The sequence below is a fragment of the Periophthalmus magnuspinnatus genome, chromosome 4 (assembly GCF_009829125.3).
Source record: "Periophthalmus magnuspinnatus isolate fPerMag1 chromosome 4, fPerMag1.2.pri, whole genome shotgun sequence".
Classification (NCBI taxonomy): Eukaryota; Metazoa; Chordata; class Actinopteri; order Gobiiformes; family Gobiidae; genus Periophthalmus; species Periophthalmus magnuspinnatus.
Window position 1 is genome coordinate 33,646,108 of NC_047129.1, and position 20,509 is coordinate 33,666,616.

The 20,509-nt window shown below is 44.0% G+C and overlaps 2 protein-coding genes across 2 annotated transcripts in view; both read left to right on the top strand.

Annotated features, from left to right (window-relative positions):
• LOC117370340 (transcription factor JunD) overlaps nt 1–20,509 on the top strand; it is a 176,831-nt gene that overhangs the window by 85,767 nt on the left and 70,555 nt on the right. The gene's annotated exons all lie outside the window — the stretch shown is intronic.
• rtca (RNA 3'-terminal phosphate cyclase) lies at nt 944–13,789 on the top strand. Its single transcript, XM_033964973.2, has 11 exons — nt 944–1,106; nt 1,289–1,389; nt 2,499–2,642; nt 4,574–4,697; nt 6,959–7,017; nt 7,652–7,793; nt 9,005–9,126; nt 9,237–9,295; nt 9,785–9,879; nt 12,492–12,596; nt 13,423–13,789. The coding sequence occupies exons 1-11, from the start codon at nt 1,062–1,064 to the stop codon at nt 13,519–13,521; spliced, it is 1,095 nt and encodes a 364-aa protein (XP_033820864.1). The 5' UTR covers nt 944–1,061; the 3' UTR covers nt 13,522–13,789.

Below are 20,509 nucleotides of genomic sequence, written 5' to 3' on the forward strand. Positions count from 1 at the left end.
ATTGGTCTTAAAAATACCAATTTTCAGCCACTTTGGCACAAAAATTTAAATGTTACAGATATTTTGCACATGATCAATATAAGGCACAAAGACTAACAATATTTACTTCATTTTATCACTTTTAGATGTGTTCAGTGTTTTATTTTATCACTTTTAGATGTGTTCAGTGTTTTATTTTAAGAATGGTGGAATGGGAGCTTCTGTTCTTGCAGCTGCTGATGTCATCAACATTCACTGAGAGTTTAAAGCTAACTGTTGGCACTGCTCTGTCTGAGGCTTTGTTAAACTATAATCTGATCTTTATTTTAACACAATCTAACCAGAACTAACCATAACTGAGTTAACTGGAACTCCATCAGGTGAGCTGATTTAAACAAGTCCCATTCTCATAACAGGACAATTACAAGCTAGCTAACATTAGCCAACACATTTTTCAGTGAGTCACTGTCACATTTTTGTGTAAAATCAAACACCTAAACAGGACCATGAGCTCAGACTGATCACAGACTCCTGAAAATGTGCTGGTTAAAACCATTTTGTATTTTTTCTTGAGTTTTCAAACACTCTTAAAACTGGCTGTGTTTGCTAATGTGTGCATTGTGTCTCCATGATAACGCCCATAAACATACATGTAGAACACCACAAGGCATTTTGAGGTTTGGAGATGTTACAGACTAATAATAAAGTGTCACTCAAACATGTGTGAATGAAACAAAACACAACTCCAGGTCTGTTTTTGAGGAGGACACAGTATTAGGACATGAAGAGTCACTTTGTGTGATATAGGACATGTTTCATGAAGGAACAACGTTATAACCAGGAAGAAAGCTAAAAAAAAAAGTTTATTTTACGTAATAACCTCTCTTTAAGATTGTTTTTTGCAGTTGCATTTCTCAAAGCTCAAAACTTAACGTTTGCTTTGACATTTAGCGGAAGTGTGTGCTTTTATTCTGAACTTTCACCGGAAGTAGCCCCCCGGCTTCACAAACTGTGCCTGAACTAAAGCTAACAACAGCCTGACTGCTTCCCGGAGTTTATTTAAGAGATTTATTCGTATTAAAATGGACTCAGCGGCGGTGGAGATAGACGGCAGTGTCATGGAGGGAGTAAGTACAAAAAAAACGGTGTAAAAAGCGCTAAAAAAAAAGAAAAAAGACTGAAAATATCTGAGATGCTAACGTGCTAACAGCGGCGTATACAAATGAACGCACCCGGTTAGCGTCACTTAGCCTAGCTCCGGTCTGTGCCGCTGCCTTTCCCTGATTTACCCGCGTTTGTTTGTTCACAGGGCGGACAGATTCTGAGGGTGTCCGCGGCCCTGAGCTGCATCACCGGGTCACCCATAAAAATCACCAAGATCCGAGCCGGAAGAAGCCAACCCGGGCTCAAGTGAGTGCGCGGCGCTAGCATGCTAACGTTAGCCTATTCATTAAAGGGAACACACTGCGGACTTGATCATCAGATATTTAGAAAAGTACAAAACCAATAAACGCCATATTTTAGTCATATATTCTCCTAACGCTCATGTAAAATCCTGCTCAGTCTCAGCTGTTTTCTTATGTTTATTTTTACTTTACTCAGTTTAATCTAAAGTGAAAAAGATGAGGCCAAACTTTGGATAATGCAGCACTGAAATAGTCAATAATTCTGTTGACTTGTGCTGTCCAGAAGCCCCAGTGTAACTTTAATATAATGTGGGTCTGAAATGACAGAATCTGTTTAAAATAATAAAGACATAATGAGTTAAACAGTGGAGAGTTACTGAATAAATCTGCAGCTCATTGTCTGACAGTGGAACATGAGACATCACAACAGTATTCAGGTTTTGTACTGAAGCTCTCTGTGTTTGAGGCGTAGTTTTGTTAGAAAAAGAGAGAGTTCTTTCTTTTTTTAAAATTATTATTTCTGGAATCATCAGTTCAGCAGTTATACTTTATTATTCTTACTTTCATAACCACTTTTAGATGTAAATTTCTCAAACAATCTGCAACCGACTTTGTGAAAAAATCGATCTCAGAAGCTTTAGAATCTGTTAAGTGATTAAAAGATTTCAGAAATGTTTTAAGCATGTTTTTAGGACTTAAAGTAGTTGTTTTTTTTTTATATTAGTGACCACATTAGATCTCATTAAACACATTCGGCTCATTAATAATAATAATAATAATACATTTTATTTATATAGCGCTTTTCAAGATACTCAAAGTCGCTTCAAAATACATACAAGAATAAAATATCACAAAATTTACAACATAAAATCAAACTTTAAAAGCAATAAATTAGATCAAACGCTGCTTATATTTGAAAAGTTTAGTTTAAAGTTAAATGTAAATTAACTTCTCGAATCTCTCGTGTCTTTGTCTGTTTTTGTTGCTCTGTGGGGCATCTGCTAATGTAAAGAGTCACGTTACATCCGTCTTCTCTACAGGAACAATGACTTTTTATTAGTCTCTTTGCCTCACACCCCCCTCCCCCTCTCTCTCTCTCTCTTTTGTCCCCAGAGCGCAGCACCTGAGCGGGCTGCAGTTGGTGTCGGAGCTCTGCGGAGGGACTCTTCACGGAGCAGCTCTGGGATCCACAGACATCAGCCTGAGTCCGGGGAGGATCCGGGCCGGGAGCCACACGGCAGACACGCAGACGGCAGGGTAAAACAAACCAGTGTCTGTAAAGTGTAGGAACAGAGTTTAGTTTTAGTTATTTTCACTTGGTATGAAAAACACAGATTATACAAAACAAAGAAATGGACGGTAACCAAAACCCCCATTTAAAACGCATAAAGCTCTAATAAAACAAATATACAAGGGTCATTCAATAAATAAGGTGAATTTTTCAGAATAAGGACTTTTAATACACATAGAAGCTTACTTTTTTTGTTTGTTTTACTTGTTTTTCACATGGATTTAATTTCTTTTGCAGATAAAAAAAAAAGCTTTGAGAGTTTTGGCGATTAACAAAGAAGCTCCAGGATTGAACAGCGGGTCAGTTATCACGTTTTTGTGTTTCTGAAGGTGCAAACCCGCTGAAATTCACAGGAGAATGTGACTGTGTCTGGTTCTCTCTTCTGTCGCCTCCCTCATCATCAACTCTGCTCCTTCTTTAAACTATTTAGTCACTTGTAGACGTTTTTTTTTGGCTGAAACACGTGGAACCAGACACAGGGACATTCTCCTTCAGCAACACAAAAACGTGATAACTGTCCGCTGTTCAGTCCTGGAGCTTCTTTGTTAATCGCCAAAACTCTCAACGTATTTTTAATCTGCAAAAGAAATTAAATCCATGTGAAAAACAAGTAAAACAAAAAAAAAGTAATCTTCTAACTGTATTAAAAGTGCTTATACTGAAAAATTGACCTTATTTATTGTATGACCCTCGTACATCGGGTCATACACTTTCAGTTTCACAGGAAAACTTTCAAACAATGATACAAGAATATTTATGTGGTTAAGTTTTTTTTTTTATGATATCAAAACCAGGCCTCCGTTAGAATCCTGCTGTGCTGCCATGACACTGTCTCCATATCGACACCAGATTAAACCTGAAGATCATTTTGTGTGTGTCTGGTTTAACGTCTCCACTTCAACTGTTGTGTATAAATAAACATAAACCTCAGCCCAGTTTGGATCTGCACACAGGGATTTAATGTTACAGCTGAAAATACATGAACTGAACACACTGAACGCGCACTGAACGCACGCTGAACACTGCACGTTAGTACCAGACGTTTGAATTTGATCATTTTCTCCACAAACAGCAAAATCTCCTTATTGTGTGTAAAAATGTCAGACCTTGTAGTTTAGATTTGTACAAACTCGTCCAGGTGTGAGTCGGTTCTTCTGAGTTTAAAATGAACTTTGAACAGAATCATTTTATTAAAACAGAAACAGTGTGTGTTTAGTGTTCAGTGTGTGTTTAGTGTTCAGTGTGTGTTGTGTGTACAGGAGTGTGTGTTCATTGTGTGTTGTGTGTACAGGAGTGTGTGTTCATTGTGTGTTGTGTGTTCATTGTGTGTTGTGTGTTCATTGTGTGTTGTGTGTTCAGTGTGTGTTGTGTGTTGTGTGTACAGGAGTGTGTGTTCACTGTGTGTTGTGTGTACAGGAGTGTGTGTTCATTGTGTGTTGTGTGTTCATTGTGTGTTGTGTGTTCACTGTGTGTTCACTGTGTGTTGTGTGTTGTGTGTACAGGAGTGTGTGTTTGATGTGTGTTGTGTGTACAGGAGTGTGTGTTCACTGTGTTGTGTGTACAGGAGTGTGTGTTCATTGTGTGTTGTGTGTTCATTGTGTGTTGTGTGTTCATTGTGTGTTGTGTGTTGTGTGTACAGGAGTGTGTGTTCATTGTGTGTTGTGTGTTCATTGTGTGTTGTGTGTTGTGTGTACAGGAGTGTGTGTTTGATGTGTGTTGTGTGTACAGGAGTGTGTGTTCACTGTGTTGTGTGTTGTGTGTACAGGAGTGTGTGTTCATTGTGTGTTGTGTGTTCATTGTGTGTTGTGTGTTGTGTGTACAGGAGTGTGTGTTCATTGTGTGTTGTGTGTTCATTGTGTGTTGTGTGTTCACTGTGTGTTGTGTGTTGTGTGTACAGGAGTGTGTGTTTGCTGCTGCAGGTGGCTCTGCCCTGTTCTCTTTTCTCTGAGTCAAACACACAGCTCTGTCTGAGAGGAGGAACCAACGCAGAGATGGCCCCACAGATCGACTACACTGTGAAGGTCTGCACCTCCTCTGCACCTCCTCTGTGTCATCTGCACCTCCTCTGTGTCATCTGCACCTCCTCTGTGTCATCTGCACCTCCTCTGCACCTCCTCTGTGTCATCTGCTCCTCCTGTGTCATCTGCTCCTCCTGTGTCATCTGCTCCTCCTCTGCGTCATCTGCACCTCCTCTGCGTCATCAGCTCCTCCTCTGTGTCATCTGCACCTCCTGTGCATCCTCTGTGTCATCTGCTCCTCCTCTGTGTCATCAGCTCCTCCTCTGCTGCTCCTCTGCATCATCTGCCCCTCCTCTGCTCCTCCTCTGCTCCTCCCCTGCTCCTCCTCTCCTCCCTCTTCTCCTCCCCTGCTCCTCCTCTCCTCCCTCTGCTCCTCCTCTTCTCATCCTCTGCTCCTCCTCTTCTCATCCTCTGCTCCTCCTCTTCTCCCTCTGCTCCTCCTCCTCTCCTCCCTCTGCTCCTCCTCTTCTCATCCTCTGCTCCTCCTCCTCTCCTCCCTCTGCTCCTCCTCTTCTCATCCTCTGCTCCTCCTCTTCTCCCTCTGCTCCTCCTCCTCTTCTCCCTCTGCTCCTCCTCCTCTCCTCCCTCTGCTCCTCCCTCTGCTCCTCCCTCTGCTCCTCCCTCTGCTCCTCCTCTACTCTACCTCTGCTCCTCCTCTCCTCCTCTGCTCCTCCTCTGCTCCTCCTCTGCTCCTCCTCTGACTCTCTCCCCTGCTCCTCCTCTCCTCCCTCTGCTCCTCCTCTTCTCATCCTCTGCTCCTCCTCCTCTCCTCCCTCTGCTCCTCCTCTTCTCATCCTCTGCTCCTCCTCTTCTCCCTCTGCTCCTCCTCCTCTCCTCCCTCTGCTCCTCCCTCTGCTCCTCCCTCTGCTCTACCTCTGCTCCTCCGCTCCTCCTCTGCTCCTCCTCTGCTCCTCCTCTACTCCACCTCTGCTCCTCCTCTTCTCCCTCTGCTCCTCCCCTGCTCCTCCTCTGCTCCCTCTGCTCCTCCTCTGTTCCTCCCCTGCTCCTCCTCTCCTCCCTCTGCTCCTCCTCTTCTCATCCTCTGCTCCTCCTCCTCTCCTCCCTCTGCTCCTCCTCTTCTCATCCTCTGCTCCTCCTCTTCTCCCTCTGCTCCTCCTCCTCTCCTCCCTCTGCTCCTCCCTCTGCTCCTCCTCTACTCTACCTCTGCTCCTCCGCTCCTCCTCTGCTCCTCCTCTGCTCCTCCTCTACTCCACCTCTGCTCCTCCTCTTCTCCCTCTGCTCCTCCCCTGCTCCTCCTCTGCTCCCTCTGCTCCTCCTCTGTTCCTCCCCTGCTCCTCCTCTCCTCCCTCTGCTCCTCCTCTTCTCATCCTCTGCTCCTCCTCCTCTCCTCCCTCTGCTCCTCCTCTTCTCATCCTCTGCTCCTCCTCTTCTCCCTCTGCTCCTCCTCCTCTCCTCCCTCTGCTCCTCCCTCTGCTCCTCCTCTACTCTACCTCTGCTCCTCCGCTCCTCCTCTGCTCCTCCTCTGCTCCTCCTCTACTCCACCTCTGCTCCTCCTCTTCTCCCTCTGCTCCTCCCCTGCTCCTCCTCTGCTCCCTCTGCTCCTCCTCTGTTCCTCCCCTGCTCCTCCTCTCCTCCCTCTGCTCCTCCTCTTCTCATCCTCTGCTCCTCCTCCTCTCCTCCCTCTGCTCCTCCTCTTCTCATCCTCTGCTCCTCCTCTTCTCCCTCTGCTCCTCCTCCTCTCCTCCCTCTGCTCCTCCCTCTGCTCCTCCTCTACTCTACCTCTGCTCCTCCGCTCCTCCTCTGCTCCTCCTCTGCTCCTCCTCTACTCCACCTCTGCTCCTCCTCTTCTCCCTCTGCTCCTCCCCTGCTCCTCCTCTGCTCCCTCTGCTCCTCCTCTGTTCCTCCCCTGCTCCTCCTCTCCTCCCTCTGCTCCTCCTCTTCTCATCCTCTGCTCCTCCTCCTCTCCTCCCTCTGCTCCTCCTCTTCTCATCCTCTGCTCCTCCTCTTCTCCCTCTGCTCCTCCTCCTCTCCTCCCTCTGCTCCTCCCTCTGCTCCTCCCTCTGCTCCTCCTCTACTCTACCTCTGCTCCTCCGCTCCTCCTCTGCTCCTCCTCTACTCCACCTCTGCTCCTCCTCTTCTCCCTCTGCTCCTCCCCTGCTCCTCCTCTGCTCCCTCTGCTCCTCCTCTGTTCCTCCCCTGCTCCTCCTCTCCTCCCTCTGCTCCTCCTCTTCTCATCCTCCGCTCTGTGTGATCTTCTTCATTTTCTGCTCCATTTTACAAAATCATTTTTTTCTTTTTTTCAGATTTTCAAACCAATTGTAGAAAAGTTTGGCGTGAACTTCGACTGTGACATAAAAATGAGGTGAGTGCAGATATTTAACTCTCACCTGGAAGGAAACAAGTTTATATTTTTTACATTTGAAATAAAAATGCTGGTATTATTTTGGACAAATGTAATGTGCATTTACACTAGTGGCCGCTCCTGGTACTGCAGCTCTCGGGAGTTTGGGTCCGGAACGAATTCTACCATAGAAAACAATGCACTTTTGTGTTAATTCAAACTGACAGAACATCCACAGCTTTTACAAACATCCAATTCTTCTCTATTTTCACAATTCAACATTTTTAAATCCTCAAAACCTCTGGAAGTTGTGAGATTTAGCCTAACCCTCCTCTGAGCGCACGCTAGCTCCGCTCTGATTGGTCAGAACTGGTCATGTGGGAGGGGCTTGGCCAGTATTCAGGAAGTAACGCGGAAGAAAAAAGTCTTGGGTATTTCACACCAATGAGCTCTGGCCATTGCAAAGAGCACAGCGCCATCTTTGGTCTCCATGGTGATATGTCAACGAAATCACCCGAGAAACGGCCGTGCCCAGTTTCCTGTTTCATGACCGTAAATTGTTTGTTTTTTTACCTTGAACTTCTTTTGATTGAACATATATTTTATCTTCCGCTGCAGTGTCTTTCTCTGATCACATCGTTTTTGTCGTCTCCAGAGGTTTCTACCCTAAAGGTGGAGGTGAGGTGCGGGTCACAGTGAACCCGGTGAAGGAGCTACTTCCTGTGGTGATGACGGAGAGAGGAAGCATCACCAAGATCTACGGAAGAGCCTACGTCGCCGGGGTGCTGCCTTTCAAAGTAAGAGCGCGGACTATATATTGGGCGCTGCCTTTCAAAGTAAGAGCAGGAACTATACGGGCTGCTGCTTTTCAAAGTAAGAGTGTGAACTATATGGGGTGCTGCCTTTCAAAGTAAGAGCAGGAACTTTACGGGGCGCCGCCTTTCAAAGTAAGAGCGCGAACTATACGGGCTGCCGCCTTTCAAAGTAAGAGCGCGAACTATACGGGCTGCTGCCTTTCAAAGTAAGAGCGCGGACTATACGGGCCGCTGCCTTTCAAAGTAAGAGCGCGAACTACACGGGGCGCTGCCTTTCAAAGTAAGAGCGCGGACTACACGGGGCGCTACCTTTCAAAGTAAGAGCATGAACTAGATACGGGGCGCCGCCTTTCAAAGTAAGAGCAGGAACTATATACGCGGTGCTGCCTTTCAAAGTAAGAGTGTGAACTATACGGGCCGCTGCCTTTCAAAGTAAGAGCGCGAACTACACGGGGCGCTGCCTTTCAAAGTAAGAGCGCGAACTACACAGGGCGCTGCCTTTCAAAGTAAGAGCGCGAACTATACGGGGCGCTGCCTTTCAAAGTAAGAGCGCGAACTATACGGGATGCTGCCTTTCAAAGTAAGAGCGCGGACTATACGGGGGCGCTGCCTTTCAAAGTAAGAGCGCGAACTACACTGGGCGCTGCCTTTCAAAGTAAGAGCAGGAACTATACGGGGCGCTGCCTTTCAAAGTAAGAGCGCAAACTACACGGGGCGCTGCCTTTCAAAGTAAGAGCAGGTTCTACCTTTTAAGTCCCATAATGCCACAGTCTGGAGTTAGCACTTTCAAAATAAAAGCTCTGTCTAAATAACTCCCATCAGCAAAAATCTGTAAAAGTTGTTTCCTCGAATGCTGAAAAAACCCTCAAACTATTTTTAGCACTATGTTTTTTTCTAAAAGACTCGCACAAACCACGTCCGTGCAGGGTAACGTGGGTGAAGTGTCTTGCCTAAAGACACAACAGCAGTTTGCGCTCGAGCTCCCGTCCAAATACTGACCCATGAATCTAACACTTTCTCTTCCTTGTCTCACATCCGTGCTAAGCTCCACTGGATCGTCTGGAGGCAACTCTCACTCCTCGTAGAGCAGTAAACCTCACGCACCATCCGCTTCTCCCCGATTAACCTCCAACGCTACACACGTCTACGGTAAACGCACACATTTTCATTATTGTGACGTCTGTGTGTGACAGTTGGCCAAAGACATGTCCACCGCCGCCGTCCGGACCATCAGGAAAGAAATCAAAGACCTGTACATCAACATCCAACCGCTGCAGGAGAAGGAGAAGGCCTACGGGAACGGCAACGGGATCATGTGAGGAAACGTGCACGCGGGAGGGCATCTGACGCACAAACACGCACACGGGGAGGACACGCACACGGCTGTAAAAACCCCCTGGTCTGATGTTTTGTCTCCTGTTTCAGAATCATCGCCGAGTCCTCCACAGGTTGCCTTTTCGCAGGATCAGCTTTGGGTAAAAAAGGTGAGTCCACGTTTGTCCACCAGAGGGCGGCAACACCTGGCGTCGAGTTTATTTAACCTCAGAGAAAAAAACTTAAATGAGGAACTAAGGTTTGAACTGACATTTTAAAGTTTCATAAAGTTAAATCTGATGCTGACACTTTAGCTTAAATAAAAGTATTAAAGTATTTGTTTAAAAATGTACTTGAAGAGTAAAAAGAAAGTGTTTGGTTCAGATTTTCAGGTTTAATAAAGCTTCAAATGTCCTGTACTGTTCTTTTTATTCTCTCGTTTCAGGAGTTTAAACCGTACTGTTCTTTTTATTCTCTCGTTTCAGGAGTTTAAACCGTACTGTTCTTTTTATTCTCTCGTTTCAGGAGTTTAAACCGTACTGTTCTTTTTATTCTCTCGTTTCAGGAGTTTAAACCGTACTGTTCTTTTTATTCTCTCGTCTCTCGTTTCAGGAGTTTAAACCGTACTGTTCTTTTTATTCTCTCGTCTCTCGTTTCAGGAGTTTACGCAGATAAAATCGGGATCGAAGCTGCAGAGATGCTCCTCAGAAACATCCGACACAACGGCTGCGTCGACGAGTTTCTACAAGACCAGGTTTGAACATTTGAAACACTCGAACTTTTAACTTTGAAGACGTGAACGACAAACGATAAACGACAAACGATAAATGACAAACGACTCAATTTCCGCCTGTGACTGACTCTGCACACGAGCAGGTTTGAACCACAGAGCGAACGTCACCACAGCTTCAGCTCAGGTGAAGCTCAAAGAGGCACAGACCCTGCGTATTAAGGCTTCTCTCAAACTGAAAACACTCCACCTGTTCCACCTTGTGATGTCATCGTGTGCCGATACAGGAAGTGCTCCACTGTGTTTTTAAACTCCACACACCTTCATTTATAGAATCATTTGGATCATTTCAGCCTCTGGAAAAACTACCAGTGTCGACTGAACTGAAGGTAAAAGGAGGAGTTCACTTTGAAAACCACCACTTGATGACATCACAAGGTGGAACAGAGCGTTTTGAGCTTTGGAAATGTAACAGACTAATAATAAAGTGTGAGTCAAACATGTGAATGAAACAAAACACAACTCCAGTGTGTGTTTGAGGAGCATTAGAGCAGTTTTATCATTAGTCAGTTTTGTGATATATTTGAGTGTTTGTTGTTTACAGATGTGTGTGTTTGTTGTTTACAGATGTGTGTGTGTTGTTTACAGATGTGTGTGTGTTGTTTACAGATGTGTGTGTGTTGTTTACAGATGTGTGTTTGTTGTTTACAGACGTGTGTTTGTTGTTTACAGACGTGTGTTTGTTGTTTACAGATGTGTGTTTGTTGTTTACAGATGTGTGTGTTTGTTGTTTACAGATGTGTGTGTGTTGTTTACAGATGTGTGTGTGTGTTGTTTACAGATGTGTGTGTGTTGTTTACAGATGTGTGTGTGTTGTTTACAGATGTGTGTGTGTGTTGTTTACAGATGTGTGTGTGTTGTTTACAGATGTGTGTGTGTTGTTTACAGATGTATGTGTGTTGTTTACAGACGTGTGTGTGTTTACAGATGTGTGTTTGTTGTTTACAGATGTGTGTTTGTTGTTTACAGATGTGCGTTTGTTGTTTACAGATGTGCGTTTGTTGTTTACAGATGTGTGTGTGTTTGTTTACAGATGTGTGTTTGTTGTTTCCAGATGTGTGTGTGTGTTGTTTCCAGATGTGTGTGTTGTTTACAGATGTGTGTGTGTGTTGTTTACAGATGTGTGTGTGTTGTTTACAGATGTGTGTGTGTTGTTTACAGATGTGTGTGTGTTGTTTACAGATGTGTGTGTGTTGTTTACAGATGTGTGTTTGTTGTTTACAGATGTGCGTTTGTTGTTTACAGATGTGTGTGTGTTTGTTTACAGATGTGTGTTTGTTGTTTACAGATGTGTGTGTGTTGTTTACAGATGTGCGTTTGTTGTTTACAGATGTGTGTTTGTTGTTTACAGATGTGCGTTTGTTGTTTACAGATGTGTGTGTGTGTTGTTTACAGATGTGTGTGTGTTGTTTACAGATGTGTGTGTGTGTTGTTTACAGATGTGTGTGTGTGTTGTTTACAGATGTGTGTGTGTGTGTTGTTTACAGATGTGTGTGTGTGTGCTGTTTACAGATGTATGTGTGTTGTTTACAGATGTGTGTGTGGTGTTTACAGATGTGTGTTTGTTGTTTACAGATGTGTGTGTGTGTTGTTTACAGATGTGTGTGTTGTTTACAGATGTGTGTGTGTGTGCTGTTTACAGATGTATGTGTGTTGTTTACAGATGTGCGTGTGTTGTTTACAGATGTGCGTGTGTTGTTTACAGATGTGTGTGTTGTTTACAGATGTGTGTGTGTGTTGTTTACAGATGTGTGTGTGTGTTGTTTACAGATGTGTGTGTGTTGTTTACAGATGTATGTGTGTTGTTTACAGACGTGTGTGTGTTTACAGATGTGTGTTTGTTGTTTACAGATGTGTGTTTGTTGTTTACAGATGTGTGTGTGTGTTGTTTACAGATGTGTGTGTGTGTTGTTTACAGATGTGTGTGTGTGTTGTTTACAGATGTGTGTGTGTGTTGTTTACAGATGTGTGTGTGTGTTGTTTACAGATGTGTGTGTGTGTTGTTTACAGACGTGTGTGTGTTGTTTACAGACGTATGTGTGTTGTTTACAGATGTGTGTTTGTTGTTTACAGATGTGTGTTTGTTGTTTACAGATGTGTGTGTGTTTGTTTACAGATGTGTGTGTGTTGTTTACAGATGTGTGTGTGTTGTTTACAGATGTGTGTGTGTGTTGTTTACAGATGTGTGTGTGTGTTGTTTACAGATGTGTGTGTGTGTTGTTTACAGATGTGTGTGTGTGTGTTGTTTACAGATGTGTGTGTGTTGTTTACAGATGTGTGTGTGTGTTGTTTACAGATGTGCGTGTGTTGTTTACAGATGTGCGTGTGTTGTTTACAGATGTGTGTGTGTTTGTTTACAGATGTGTGTGTGTTTGTTTACAGATGTGTGTGTGTGTTGTTTACAGATGTGTGTGTGTTGTTTACAGATGTGTGTGTGTTGTTTACAGACGTGTGTTTGTTGTTTACAGATGTGTGTTTGTTGTTTACAGATGTGTGTTTGTTGTTTACAGATGTGTGTTTGTTGTTTACAGATGTGTGTTTGTTGTTTACAGATGTGTGTTGTTCTTTTGTTCCAGTTGATCATTTTTATGGCTCTGGCCAAAGGAAAATCTCGGATCAGAACCGGAGCAGTGACTCTGCACACACAGACGGCCATCCACATCGCAGAACAGCTGACACAGGTAAATACTGCTGCTACTGCTACTGCTACTGCTGCTACTGCTGCTACTGCTACTGCTACTGCTACTACTGCTACTGCTACTGCTACTGCTACTACTGCTACTGCTACTGCTACTGCTACTGCTACTGCTACTACTGCTACTGCTACTGCTGCTGCTACTGCTGCTGCTGCTGCTGCTGCTGCTACTACTACTGATCCTGGTCAAACTTCAGGGTCGTTTAAGCTCAACAAACCTCCTTTTGTCAGATTAAACCTTCATTTATATAAATAAATGTGTCTCTCTTTTTCTCTCTGTTTCTCTCCCTCTTTATCTCTGTCTGTCTCTTTCTCTCCCTCCTTGTCTCTCTCTCTTTATGCCTCTCTTTCTCTCCCTCTCTCTTTCTTTCTCCCTCTATCTCTTTCTCCCTCTTTCTCTCCCTCTCATTCTTTCTCTTGGCCTTTCTCTTTCTTTCTCCGTCTTTCTCTTCCTCTTTCTCCCTCTCTTTCTCTGTCTTTCTCCCTCTCTTTCTCTCCCTCCTTATCTCTTTCTCACTTTCTTTCTCCTCTTTCTCTCCCTCCTCACCTCTCTTTCTCTCCCTCCTCACCTCTCTCTCTCTCTCCCTCCTCACCTCTCTCTCTCTCCCTCCTCACCTCTCTCTCTCCCTCCTCACCTCTCTCTCTCCCTCCTCACCTCTCTCTCTCTCCCTCCTCACCTCTTTCTCCCTCTCTCTCTCCCTCCTCACCTCTCTCTCTCTCTCTCTCCCTCCTCGCCTCTCTCTCTCCCTCCTCACCTCTTTCTCCCTCTCTCTCTCCCTCCTCACCTCTCTCTCTCTCTCTCTCTCTTCCAGGCGAAGTTCATCATCTCTAAATGTTCTGACGATCTGAGCGGAAACACGACGTTCCTGATCGAGTGTGAGGGGTCGGGAGCCGTGAACCCTCACCTCTGACCTCTGTAGCCCCTCCCCTGTGTGTAGCCCCGCCCCTCTGCTGTAGCCCCGCCCCCTCATAGACTGTTGTGACTCACGACTGTAGGTTTTGTCTCAGGGTGAAATAAAACTGCACACGACACCGAGGCTCGTCTGGATGAAGTTATTTAACCGACAAACTCATGTTATATTTAAAGATGCAATACGGAACTTCTTCCTGCACCTGCTGTCTCCATAGCGATGTCATTTTACTCAGTATGGCATTAAACTTATCTCTAGCAACCACTTCACTCAGGTGTGTGTTTTTATTGCTCAGAAATGCTGCGCGTGGTCCACAGATCTGACCCGTAACTTGGCCTTGTGGCGTCGCCTGCTTGTCACCATGGAGATGCCACTCAGCCACCGTGATATACACACAAAAACAAACAACACACAAAAACAAACAACACACAAAAACAAACAACACACAAAAACAAAAAACACAAAAACAAAAAACACACAAAAACAAAACAACACACAAAAACAAAACAACACACAAAAACAAAACAACACACAAAAACAAAACAACACACAAAAACAAACAACACACAAAAACAAACAACACACAAAAACAAACAACACACAAAAACAAACAACACACAAAAACAAACAACACACAAAAACAAAACAACACACAAAAAAAAAACAACACACAAAAAAAAAAAACACACAAAAACAAACAACACACAAAAACAAACAACAAACAAAAACAAACAACACACAAAAACAAACAACACACAAAAACAAACAACACACAAAAACAAACAACACACAAAAACAAACAACACACAAAAACAAACAGGAAAAATCAAACAACAGGAAAAATCAGCCAGGCGAGGAGGAGGAGGAGAGCCGGGCGAGGAGGAGGAGGAGAGCCGGGCGAGGAGGAGGAGGAGAGCCGGGTGAGGAGGAGGAGGAGAGCCGGGCGAGGAGGAGGAAGAGCCGGGCGAGGAGGAGGAAGAGCCGGGCGAGGAGGAGGAAGAGCCGGGCGAGGAGGAGGAAGAGCCGGGCGAGGAGGAGGAAGACCCGGGCGAGGAGGAGGAAGACCAGGCGAGGAGGAGGAAGACCAGGCGGGGAGGAGGAGGAGAGCCAGGCGAGGAGGAGAGGGTCCAGCTGCCATCGGGGCATCTGAAAGAGATACACTCCACAGGGGGAGTGGGACAGGGGACAACATGTGAATAGCATTGCTGATGAGAAAATAGGACAAAGTAGAGGATAGTGCTCAGGTTGCCATACTTCCCCCAGCTAGTTACTCCTACTGCAGCTTATCTTATCCCGGGTTTGTCCCTGTCTTATCCCGGGTTTGTCCCTGTCTTATCCCGGGTTTGTCCCTCACTCCCTCACTATGTAACCTGGTCTATACCGAAGAGGAAGGTTTAAGCCTGGTCTTTGGGACCAACGACAACGACCTCTGTGTTTTCAGGATTTAACAGCAGGTCGTTCGAGGTCATCCAGGTTTTGTCCTTCACACTCTGAGTTTATCTGTTTGATCTGATTTGGTTTCATCTCCATGGAGACGAGGGGTTGATCTTCCGTGACAAAAGTTTCCCAGTGCATCTTTAATGTTTGACAGTAAATGTTTCTGTAGTTTTAATATTTTACATTTACAAACGTCATGTGACCTGCCGCGGTAAAGCAACAACACGGAACTTTATCAGACGTGGAGTTAGAGCCATACTTTAGAACCGTCTCCACGGCAACGCATACGTGTAATGTCATACTGTGGAATATTATCAGAGGAACAATACGAGAAAGAGCCAGATAACAGTCGGGTCTGTGGAGAGGCGAGGCCGTGTTTCACCGCTGCAAATACATAAAAAGTGTTTCTGTTTTTACTCTTAGTGAAAAGTTACATAGTGGGGCTTTAAGCTCTAGAGGGAGGGCATCTGACACACAGTGGACTCTTGTTTCCGTGACGTTTTACAGTTTAAAGGTGTTGAGTGTCACTTTGTCCCTGTGACCTGATTCTGCAAAGACGACAAAAATACTACACTGTACTACAAAATACTACTGCTACTACTACTACTACTACAAAATACTACTACTACTACAAAATACTACTACTACTACAAAATACTACTACTACTACAAAATACTACTACTACAAAATACTACTGCTACTGCTACTACTACTACAAAATACTGCTGCTACTACTACTACTACTACTACAAAATACTACTACTACTACTACAAAATACTGCTGCTACTACTACAAAATACTACTACTACTACAAAATACTGCTGCTACTACTACAAAATACTGCTACTACAAAATACTACTACTACTACTACAAAATACTACTACTACAAAATACTACTACTACAAAATACTACTACTACTACAAAATACTACCACTACTGCTACAAAATACTACCACTACTACTACTACTACAAAATACTACTACTACTGCTACTACAAAATACTACTACTACTACTACAAAATACTACCACTGCTACTACAAAATACTACCACTACTACAAAATACTACTACCGCTACTACAAAATACTACTACCGCTACTACAAAATACTACTACCGCTACTACAAAATACTACTACTACTGCTACTACAAAATACTACTACTACTGCTACTACAAAATACTACTACTACTACTACAAAATACTACTACTACTACTACAAAATACTACCACTGCTACTACAAAATACTACCACTACTACAAAATACTACTACCACTACTACAAAATACTACTACCGCTACTACAAAATACTACTACCGCTACTACAAAATACTACTACTACTACAAAATACTACTACTACTGCTACTACAAAATACTACTACTACTACTACTACAAAATACTACTACAAAATACTACTACAAAATACTAGTACTGCTACTACAAAATACTACTACTACAAAATACTACTACTGCTACTACTACAAAATACTACTACTGCTACTACTACAAAATACTACCACTGCTACTACAAAATACTACTACTACAAAATACTACTACTACTACTACAAAATACTACTACTACTACAAAATACTACCACTACTGCTACAAAATACTACTACTGCTACTACAAAATACTACCACTACTACTACTGCTACAATATACTACTACTACTACTACAAAATACTACTACTACTGCTACTACAAAATACTACTACTACTGCTACTACAAAATACTACTACTACTGCTACTACAAAATACTACTGCTACTACAAAATACTACTACTACTACTACAAAATACTACCACTGCTACTACAAAATACTACCACTACTACAAAATACTACTACCACTACTACAAAATACTACTACCGCTACTACAAAATACTACTACTACTACAAAATACTACTACTACTGCTACTACAAAATACTACTACTACTACTACTACAAAATACTACTGCAAAATACTACTACAAAATACTAGTACTACTACTACAAAATACTACTACTGCTACTACTACAAAATACTACTACTGCTACTACTACAAAATACTACTGCTACTACTACAAAATACTACTACTGCTACTACTACAAAATACTACTACTGCTACTACTACAAAATACTACCACTGCTACTACTACAAAATACTACTACTGCTACTACTACAAAATACTACCACTGCTACTACTACAAAATACTACTACTGCTACTACTACAAAATACTACCACTGCTACTACTACAAAATACTACTACTGCTACTACTACAAAATACTACCACTACTACTACTACTACTGTTACTACTACTGCTCTGAAAAGTATCAAAAATCAGATAAGAATCGATTCTAACACTAGTATCGATACTGACACTAGTATCGACTCCAGAGCCTCACGATTCTCTGGTATCGACTCTGGTATCGACTCTGGTATCGACTCTCTCGTTCTGACTCTGACTCAGGGACAAAATGAAGGAACAAAACACATTAAAAATTAAAACCTCAAACAAAGAGCTGGACCTGAAAAGAGCAGAACTTTCCACTGGACCTGAGGCCCACGGCACCACAGGACCTCCACGTCTGGACCTCCACACCTGGACCTCCACACCTGGACCTCCACACCTGGACCTCCACCACAGGACCTCCACACCTGGACCTCCACACCTGGACCTCCACCACAGGACCTCCACACCTGGACCTCCACACCTGGACCTCCACCACAGGACCTCCACACCTGGACCTCCACCACAGGACCTCCACACACCTGGACCTCCACCACAGGACCTCCACCACAGGACCTCCACACACCTGGACCTCCACCACAGGACCTCCACACACCTGGACCTCCACCACAGGACCTCCACACACCTGGACCTCCACCACAGGACCTCCACACCTGGACCTCCACCACAGGACCTCCACGTCTGGACCTCCACCACAGGACCTCCACGTCTGGACCTCCACGCCTGGACCTCCTCGTCTGGACCTCCACACCTGGACCTCCACCACAGGACCTCCACGTCTGTCCCACACACCCATCTGCCCCCCCCCACACACACACGTCCCACGTGTTTCCATTGAGTTCCACATTTGATCCATTTTGTTTTAATTCTTTTTTGTTGTTTTTTCTTTTTTGTTGTTTTTTTCTTTTTTGTTGTTTTTTTTTCTTTTTTGTTATTTGTTTGTTTTTTTGTGCAACATTTTCTCATATTTGGAAAAGAAAAGAAGCCACATCTTCAAACAATATTCATGGTAAAAATATCATATTCCACCTCTCCCTCTCTCTCCCTCTCTCTCACACACACAGACACACAGAGGACAAAACTCCTCTGTTTTCTGCATCTAATTGTGACCCGTTTAATCAGGAGGTGCATGTTAGTATCCTAGTTATTCTCTTATAAACTCATCATTGTGAGTGAACAGGATGTTCTGGTCCAGTTTTTCATGTTTTTAACGTTAAAAATCAGCACAGATTAAATCATTTCTTCCAGTGTTTGGTGTAAATGTCTGACTCACCTCAGACTCCGCCCCCTCCGCTCTGACTCCGCCCCCTCTGACCACGGTCACTACTTCAGCTCTGGTTCTTGTGATGAAACACGAGCCGCCGTAATCCACACCTCCGGGACTCAGCGGAGCGAGACCAGAGGCCGAGACCAGAGACCAGACCCGGGACCGGACACCTGATCCCCCCCGGATCCGGTTCAAATCCTCTCACGGTCCTCGCACCGTCCCACACCAAAGCTCGCCACAGGAGCGACGGCATGGACGACCAGGACAACCCACGGATACTGCAGCCCCCCGGGACCAAGACCGGACCGGGACCGAACCAGGGACCGAACCAGGGACCAGGACTTAGACCAGGAATCGACCCGGAGCCACAAAGATCAGGACCTGCCCCGAACCGAGTCTGGATTTCACTGATTGCAGGTGAGTTTGTCCTGACAAATCTGACAAAGAACAGAACTTAAAACACAAAAAGAGGAGATGGGACGTGTGCTGGATGGTTCAAAAAAAGCCAGATGTTCAACCGCACGATTCACTTAAAGGGTCTCGTCACACACAGACCTGGAGTTGTGTTTTGTTTCTGCAGATTTAGACTGAGTTCTTCTCTCAAACTGAAAAAACACTCTGTTCCACCTTGTGATGTCATCATGTGGTGATACAGGAAGTGCTCCACTGTGTTTTTAAACTCCACACACCTTCATTTATAGAATCATCTGGATCATTTCAGTCCTGGAGTTGTCTCTTATCTCGACTGAACTAAAGGTAAAAGGAGGAGTTCACTTTAAAACTACCACTTGATGACATCACAAGGTGGAACAGAGTGTTTTGAGCTTTGTAGATGTAACACACTAATAATAAAGTGACTCAAACATGTGAATGAAACAAAACACAACTCCAGCTCCTTATCGTTGTGTTCCAGTGTTCGTCTTATTTCATCTGTTATAAACAAACATAAACAAACACAAACAAACATAAACAAACAAAAAAACATAAACAAACAAACATAAACAAACATAAACAAACAAACAAACATAAACAAACACAAACAAACATAAACAAACAAAAAAACATAAACAAACAAACATAAACAAACATAAACAAACAAACAAACATAAACAAACAAACAAACATAAACAAACATAAACAAACAGCTTTTACTGTTTAAAATATATACATTTTTTCAACTAATATTAGCAAAGGTCCCGGTTCAGTCCCGGTTCAGTTCTGGTTCAGTTCTGGTTCAGTTCTGGTTTAGTCCTGGTTTAGTCCCGGTTTAGTCCCGGTTTAGTCCCGGTTTAGTCCCGGTTTAGACCCGGTTTAGACCCGGTTTAGACCCGGTTTAGACCCGGTTCAGTCCTGGTTCCGTCCTGGTTTAGTCCTGGTTTAGTCCTGGTTTAGTCCTTTGTCCTGGTTTAGTCCTTTGTCCTGGTTTAGTCCTGGTTTAGTCCTGGTTTAGTCCTGGTTTAGTCCTGGTTTAGTCCTGGTTCAGTCCTGGTTTAGTCCTGGTTTAGTCCTGGTTCAGTCCTGGTTTAGTCCTGGTTTAGTCCTGGTTTAGACCTGGTTTAGTCCTGGTTTAGTCCTGGTTTAGTCCTGGTTTAGTCCTGGTTTAGTCCTGGTTTAGTCCTGGTTTAGACCTGGTCTAGTCCTGGTTTAGACCTGGTCTAGTCCTGGTTTAGTCCTGGTTTAGTCCTGGTTTAGTCCTGGTTTAGTCCTGGTTTAGTCCTGGTTTAGTCCTGGTTTAGTCCTGGTTTAGTCCTGGTTCAGTCCTGGTTTAGTCCTGGTTTAGTCCTGGTTCAGTCCTGGTTCAGTCCTGGTTTAGTCCTGGTTTAGTCCTGGTTTAGTCCTGGTTTAGTCCTGGTTTAGTCCTGGTTTAGTTCTGGTTTAGTTCTTTGTCCTGGTGTTTCATTGTTTTTCTTTTAAACTGTGGAAACTGAAAGTTGAGCCTTTAGCTCCACAGACTCGACTCGTTCACAGACTCAGAGTCATCTGCATGTTCTCCCTGTGTCTGTTACTCAACCCAAAACATGCGACGGGTCAAATGC

What these genes read in the sequence shown, in the direction of transcription:
- rtca (XM_033964973.2), top strand. Translation starts at nt 1,062, where the DNA reads ATGGACTCAGCGGCGGTGGAGATAGACGGCAGTGTCATGGAGGGA. An exon ending in ACGGCAGTGTCATGGAGGGA is followed by an intron (nt 1,107 to 1,288) that starts GTAAGTACAAAA and finishes GTTTGTTCACAG; the next exon opens with GGCGGACAGATTCTGAGGGT. An exon ending in AGATCGACTACACTGTGAAG is followed by an intron (nt 4,698 to 6,958) that starts GTCTGCACCTCC and finishes TCTTTTTTTCAG; the next exon opens with ATTTTCAAACCAATTGTAGA.